The 8,241-nt window shown below is 30.7% G+C and overlaps 1 protein-coding gene across 1 annotated transcript; it reads left to right on the top strand.

Moving 5' to 3' along the window:
• Positions 1-5,658: 5,658 nt before the first annotated feature.
• Positions 5,659-7,961, top strand: LOC100790184 (transcription factor MYB61). Its single transcript, XM_003535260.5, has 3 exons — positions 5,659-6,234; positions 6,370-6,499; positions 6,646-7,961. The coding sequence occupies exons 1-3, from the start codon at positions 6,102-6,104 to the stop codon at positions 7,670-7,672; spliced, it is 1,290 nt and encodes a 429-aa protein (XP_003535308.1). The 5' UTR covers positions 5,659-6,101; the 3' UTR covers positions 7,673-7,961.
• Positions 7,962-8,241: the final 280 nt, after the last annotated feature.

The raw sequence follows: 8,241 nt of genomic DNA, 5'->3' as shown, positions 1-8,241 counted from the left end.
TCAACCAAAAAAATATGGATAAATTAGATAAATGGATGGTTAAATTGTACTTAATGTTTACATTAAACGATTGTCATATGTCATTTGACTATCAAAATTGAAATTATTTTTCTAAATTTAATTTTTATATTAAGTTTTAAATATATAATCTTTAAATAATATTTAAATAAAAATTGATCCATAATTTTCTATTTCTTTATTTTTATGTTAACATGTTTATTTAATTTGATATCTATTTATTTATTTGAGATGTTTCTTTATTATCTTAAGTATTGTTTTCAATTCAACTTATTTAATAAATAAATAATTTTAATTCAATTAAGTCTATATCATACTATTAGCTTACAATAATTTTTTTTATATTTTATTTACTATTATAATTTTAATTTACTAACAATTATATTTTAATAATTGTTTTTCAGACGAGTATTCAATCAACTCAACTTCAAGTATAAAGATCTATATCAATCTAGACAATCTTGATTTTGCAAAGTTCAAGATACGATAAAATGAACTTCCTTCTTTTATTTTATTTTATTATACACATTTTGTAACATTCAACAACAAACAAAATCTTTAGTTTATTCTAATTCTTTGATTGATGTAGTTAAAAAATTATAAATTTTATTTTAAATAATTACTTTGCAGAAAAAAATAGAACAACATCAAACTAAAGAACTATCTTCTTCAAATTCTACTAACATTGATCTTAACAAAAGAATGTCAAAAAATAGAAGATATTTGCAATATATAATGTCCATGAAATGAGTATTCACAGGTATGCTAACCTACCATGACCTTCATATTCATAATATTCAATAATACATGATTTTTTTCTTAGTTTTAACTTATATAAAATAATAGGATAATGTGTTCACAATTCATGCAACAGTTAATGAGATCGACGATATGTTTGGTTGAAATTATGTTGCATGTGAGAGATGCCAAAAGAAAGTTACAAAAGAGGGAAATCAATACACATGTAGAAAATACAAACAACCATCCAAGTACCCGACAACAAGGTTTAATATTTGTATATAATGAATTATTTTTTATAACATAATTAAATAAATATTACAATTTTTAAAATCTATTTTAGGTTCAAGATACAATTGAAAGTCTCTGATGATATTGGTGTAGCAACATTCATAATATTCGATCGAGATGTACAACAAATTCTAAATACAACAGCATCTGAATTCCTTCACACCCAAAATGCAAATAAGGTTGACATACCCTCAATATTGTATACCATTTGCAAACACACTTTTAATTTTGAAATCAAGCTCACAACTTGAAAGAAGGATTTCAAACCTATACCATCACAAGGACTTTTATCCCTAAAAATATCATTTAGCATGATCATCTCCTCAAAGAAATTATACAAGTAACCATATTTATAATTTATTTACATTTTTATTTCTTGTACAAAATATTAATAGTTTTATCCACTAATTAATATTTTTATTAAAAAAGGAGTCTACTTCACCAAAACAAATATCATCAAATAGGTGAGATGAAGAACTAATTATAAGTCAAAGTCTAAAGCTACAAACATCTAACAAGTCAAAAGGTGCATCTTCATCATCTAATGAAGAAGTTTACCAAATCTCACAAAGTCCATTAAGAAAAAAAGCGAATAAACAAACTGTCACAAGTCAAAGTCCAAAACTACAATTATCTAAGAAGTAAAAAAATGCATCTTCATCATCAAATGAAGTTTATTCAATCTCAAAAAAAGTTTAAAAAGGAGCACACCAAACAAAACAAAATTCAACTATAGGTCATCAGCAAAAGGAAATAAATACAAAAAGTCTATTTAAATGAACAATTTTCGATGTTTTATTCATATTATTTTTATGTGTTTTACCATTATGATTGACTATTTTTCTTTCATTAAATATATTTTTTGGTTGTTTTATTATGTCAATTTCACTTTATTCTTATATTGTTCTTTTGAAATTTATATACAACACTTACTTTTATTTTCACGTTAATCAACTTTAATTGAGTAGTCAACCTCTAATTTTAACATATTTTCTTATAAATATATTGATAAATAAAAAATATTTTAATTTATATGTAATTTTTTACCTCCTTTAACAAAAATGGTATAAAATATTATTGACAATTATATTTTTAAATTTAATTTATCAAATAAATAATTTATTTAAATATTTCATTAATTATTTATAAACTCGCGCAATGTGCAGATATTTATCTAATTTAGATAAAATACAAGTTGTGAAGTTTTTTTTTAATAAATGAAGATAATAGTAAGAGGTTTATAACACTCATTTTTATTCAATAAACTGACTTAAATTTCTAATATAAATGAAGATTCTAGTAACTTGAATATCTACTATTTTGTTATAAAATGTGATGTCATATTTTGTAACTGGGATCAGTTGGCAAATTATTCAACGTAGCTTAGGGATTTATTGTTTTACTAACTGCATGATAACTAGTTCCTGATATAACTAACTTGTGAGAACAGTTTCTGTAGCCATACTCAAAAGGGTAAATACTCGAATTTTTAGAGAATTGCCGTTTATGCATGCACGCATCAACGTCCCCACCCGTGTCCCCTTTTTTTTTTTCCTTAATTTTTATTATTACATACATGAAATTCCTTCATGATGGCACGGTCATTTAAATTTGACATTGTGTGATTAAAGTCAGAAAGCTTGTGGAATGGCAAATATACAGTGGCCTATTTGTACCTTGGATCTCTCTGCTCTGCTTTTCTGATTTGTCCCTAGAGGGGGGAAATGGTACTATTAGACCAAAACCGTTGAATCTTTTCTTCCCAAACACAAAAACTTTTTATTTTGTCTCATAATCATTTGGTTAATTTTTTTTTATTGCCTACCTATGCAATAGCCACAACCTAGATGAATAATTCCGATCCCACTCAGTGTTGGTCTGCCATTCAGTTGTGTTTATGAAGTGACACGACCCCTTTGTTGGACAACATCTCTCTTGGTAAGATTGTGATTTGTGCATCTTCCTAGACCGGTTTTTCTTTTTACATTTACATATAAGATCTCATAATAATTAGGGTGAAGTTAAACTATTTTAGTTTGGGCAGCTAAATCTATATAAAATATAAAGAAGGGCTTTTTTCTTCTATCTTTTATTATTTTAAAATTTTATGAGTTGCATAATGATCACTTTAAAAGTAATTTCATATATTTAAAAGAAAGTAAATCAAACTTCAAAATTTTTGTAACTCTAAAGTTTATCAAGTAAAATAAAATAAGATCTCGCATTTAAAATGTTATTGGTTTTGGTTTAAATTAAAGTCCTACTTATTTATTGGAGTAAGATAATTGTAATTAAGTACATGTATAAGTATTTTTTAAGATCGAAGGTTTTTCTTGCCTTAAATTGGGACAAGATCTCTCCCTCCTAAATTTTTATAAATCAACTTGTATGTTTTATAGATATTACTTATACACAAGTTTCAAGGATTGAAACAAGTTTACTTAATTTAATCCTGATTAGATTAATATCAGCACAACAAAAAAATATTGCAAGTTACATTACATACATTATATGAAAAAAAATAATAAGTTACTACCTCATAAATCAAAAGATTTAATTGAATAATAAAATTACTATTTGAAATCAAAAGTAGTTTTATATTGTAGTGTATGGTTAAGTTTTCCTCTTGATATGTGTTTCTTTATAATATTATTATATAGTAAATTTTTGTCTATGACAAAATAATCTATATATAATGAAAAATTTATCAAAAAATTTATAAATTAAGTAAATTTTGATAAAATCTTTCATTCTCACAAATTTTGGTAAACATATAAATTTTATAATATAATATAAAATAAAGAGAATTAAAAGTTTAGGGGGCATGATCCCTTAGAGCTTAATGTAGCTATATTCCTGTTCATAAAAATTCATTAAGTTAATTTTTTTTCTAATGATAATATTAGTATGAAGTAGTTTTGTTGGAAGTGGTGATTAATCTTGGTCGGAATGATGACACACAAGATGAGTATTCTTCTCTGGTCCAACATGATTTATTCTATATTCAAATATCAACGTGCAGGAATCAAACCTTATATCACTTGATTAAGAGATATAAATCCTTATCACTTCTGACCCGTTATTAGTACTTTGTCAAATTAATGATAGAAATTTTGGTAATTTATATAATATCTTATAATCAAAACTTTTTTTTCTAAACCATAATATTTTGTACGGGAAACAATTAATTTTATTTAAACTTGATAAGATCACTATAAACAATAAAACTCATTCAAAATATGTATTTATGGTAATTATTCTGAACTCAAATTCAGATCTCTAAACTAAAACATCTTCACCCCAATTAATACCCAATTCCACGCGTTCAGTGGTTATAATCAAACCTATCGAAAAAAATACAAGAAGTCATATTAATTGCATGCAGTAATAAAAGTTTTATCCATTAGAGGGTGGCTGCGATTTGTAATATGTGATCATCCAACATTGTCTGCTTTCTTATATATCAGAGAGGCAGAGATGCAGACTGCAATCAAAAGGGACAATTGCATTATTGTGATACTATCGCATTTGTATATAGAAGTACAGTTGTTTATTTCCATTATTAACTTTGGTTTTAGTATCCTACCTAAAAAAAACAACGGTTTTAGTATCTTACCACACGCACATAGAAGTCGTATGAAGTCAGAAAATTGACATTGAAGAAAACCACATTTAATTGACAAGATACGTAATTTTCAAATTGCAAAAAAGATGAATCATTCGGATAGTTAGTTGAACTTCCAGCAGTTTCTAAGGGGGGAAATATGACCTTAACCTGGACAGATGTCAAAAGCAAATTAGCATTCGTTCCCAAATGATGAAACTTTTCCAAACCATCATGGTTTTTAAAATCCATCCCGAAAAGCCAAAAAGAAGAGAAGGGCAGTTTTCTACATAGGGTACCTGGCTGGCAGGAAAAAAAGTTAGTCAAGAAAAGGAAAGGGCCATAGAGTGTTCAAATTTTTTAGTGTAATTACCAAAGCGGAACAAAAGAACCTAGAGAAGGTTCTGTTATCATCAATTTAATGCAGCATACTTTGTTTTGCACACCTTGCTACTCTCAGACTTTACTTGTCTATGAAAATTTTGCCCTTCTCAAACCATGTGGTTTAATTTATGCTTCATGTTTCTATTCTTGGAGTAGGTTTAGCCTAGCAAAACCACTCCTTCAATTTCCATACATAGTTCTTTCATCCATAACTCTCTCTCTTCTTGCTATTATATTATATCATGTGAGAATGGGGACGTTTCGTCACACTTGAGAAGTTTCAAACACACGAGACTAGAATTTAGAACTCCCAGCTCTAAGCAGCATGGTCCATAACCACCTAGGTCGGTGAAAAGTAAGAACCCTCTTAACTAGCTTTGTAGCATATGGCAATTACCAAAAATTGGTATATGCAGCCACATGAGGATGAGAACTCTTATCTGTTAAAATTTTGAAATCTCTTCTTATCCAATCTAAAATCTCTTATTAAACTAAAATAATCTCACGGGCAGTTACCCACACACGCTTGATGATAGACATAATGTATGTAACTGTATCTGTATCTACGAACAAACAAATCAAACTAATTAAATATAAATAAACTTGTGCATTACTCTCTTGGATAGAAACCGTGGGAGCATCAGGGACCGTCCAAACATGATGACCCAGATGGTGGGACCAAGGTGATTATGTGGATTGTCCCGTGAAGAAGGGAGAGGAGCCCAGTTCAGGAAAGTCAGATATAATTTTTTAAATTAAAAAATAAGAATGGTACTGTCCAATCAGCTCTTGGTACAACTTTCTCCTCTCTAAAGGCTCCTCTCCTATTTATTTGATTCCCTATCATGCTGCCATTTTATTTTCTCAACTTTGCTTGTCTAACCATAATAATAATCCTGTTTAATTAACTAAAGGCTAGCTTCATAACTCTTCCCCTCACCCCACCAAAACACCCCCTTTAGTTTCCTGGTATTCTTCTTCCACGTAGGTTTAATTTGGAGGACACAAGAGTTTTCAAAGCATCATTGGTGGTGGATTGAAAGACTTGGTGAGTGACATCGTACACATGGGAAGACACTCTTGTTGCTACAAACAGAAGTTACGGAAAGGCCTTTGGTCTCCAGAGGAAGACGAGAAGCTTCTCAATCACATCACCAAACATGGTCATGGATGTTGGAGCTCGGTTCCCAAACTAGCTGGTATATACATACATAGTACTATATATAATAATGTTTGTTTCAACACTTCATTGATGTTGTAGTGTGCACAATGAAGTACAATTCAAAACACAAGAGAGTCTTTAATTTCTAACCTTAATTGTAAACACATGCCAGGTTTGCAGAGATGTGGGAAGAGCTGCAGGTTGAGGTGGATAAATTATCTAAGGCCTGATTTGAAGAGAGGAGCATTCTCACAGCAAGAAGAGAACATGATTGTTGAACTTCATGCAGTTCTTGGAAACAGGTAGTTTTAGTTATATAGTTATATATTTATATATCTCATACAAGGCCATTTTTTTTTTTTTTTTTTTCAGCGTACAGTTATTACTTTGACTTTTGTTCTTGATGTATGGTTTTTATTAATTTTTAGCTTGGTGGGTGCTTTATCAGGTGGTCTCAGATTGCAGCACAGTTACCAGGAAGAACAGACAATGAGATTAAGAACCTATGGAACTCGTGCCTGAAGAAGAAGCTGAGGCAAAGAGGCATTGACCCAACCACACACAAGCCACTCTCTGAGGTTGAGAACGACAAGGACATGAATATGATGCCACCCTCAACCGACAAAAGCACTCAGAAAGCCTCTGTGGGATCCAATGAAGTAGTGAGTAATTTGGTTGATCATCATCAGCCACCAAAAACCATGCCTAATTCTTCATCAGAGAGATACCCTCTTGAAGTTTCCACTACTAGTTCCACCCAGGAACTGTTCCTAGATAGGTTTGGCACCACCACCACCACCTGCCACGAAAACAACAACAACACTTCTGATTTGGTAGGATCATACTTCTCCTTCCAGCACTTGAACTATGGAACAACAACAAGCATGGCCCTCTCTTCAAACCCCAACACCTCTCTTTGTTTCATTCTACCCTCCACTTCTTCAGACATTAATAATAACAACTCCATCATAACCTCCTCCTCCATGCTCCCTTCAATTTTCCCAACACAACATGTGAAGCTCCAATCTAATAACAACAACCCTTCTTCCATTTCATCTGATGGGGTTCAAAACTGGGAAACAAGTAACAACACAAACAAAAACAATGGGAATATGCAGTTACAAAGTAGCACAAACTACCTTGACAGCACGTGGGGGGTGGCAGAGTCTATGAAGATTGTTAACATTAACAAAGAGGCTCAAGTAGTGCCTCTACAAGCAGAACAAGAAGATCTAAAATGGTCTGAGTATCTTAACACCCCGTTTATTCTGGGAAACAACACAACGCAGAATCATCAAATTCAAACCTCTCAATCTATCTACACTGAGGTTATTAAACCAGAAACAGGTTTCATAATAGACGAGTCATGTACTAGTAATTGGCACCATCATCAGCCACCACCAGCTTTTCAACTTTCCGATATATATAGCAAGGATCTGCAGAGATTTTCAGTGACTTTCGGACAAACCCTGTAACGTGTGTGTACGTAATTAATATATGTGGAAACTTCAATTCAACGAAAGAGACAAAGATGTTGCTGCCGACTTAATTTTCCAATATGATGATGATCCAGGTCAGAATTTTCTCTAGTCAGTTCTGACCACAGGTGTGTGCTATAAAAAAAAAATTACTTTCTTTCTTTCTATATTGTAAATTGTGTTACAGTGTAATATTTGTGATTAATTCCAGCTTCTTATTCCACCCACCATTTTGTTAATCAAACATTTATGTAGAGGCGCTACTGCTGAATAAGGCTTGTTCCAATCCAAGGCTTCTCTTCTCCTCTTACAAAATATTCTTCAGTTGTTAATTATGGATGTGTAGCTTGTGAGTTGTGAGTTTTTTTTTTTTTTTTTTAATTCGTGTGTACACAGTTGACAGCATTAATTGTTATACATTTTTTTTACCTTAATTCAAGTTTCAATGTTGTTATTTTGTACCTATTAGTTCATGGAGCGTGCGTGTGACTGAATAGTTTCAAATCCTATTATCTTTAAGATGTCCGGGATTTGTTCTCTTCTCACTTTTTACAAAGTCAGCTTTT

The sequence above is a fragment of the Glycine max genome, chromosome 10, assembly GCF_000004515.6.
Source record: "Glycine max cultivar Williams 82 chromosome 10, Glycine_max_v4.0, whole genome shotgun sequence".
NCBI lineage: Eukaryota > Viridiplantae > Streptophyta > Magnoliopsida > Fabales > Fabaceae > Glycine > Glycine max.
The sequence above is the reverse complement of the archived record's forward strand: the minus strand, read 5'-3'. Positions and strand labels throughout refer to the sequence as shown.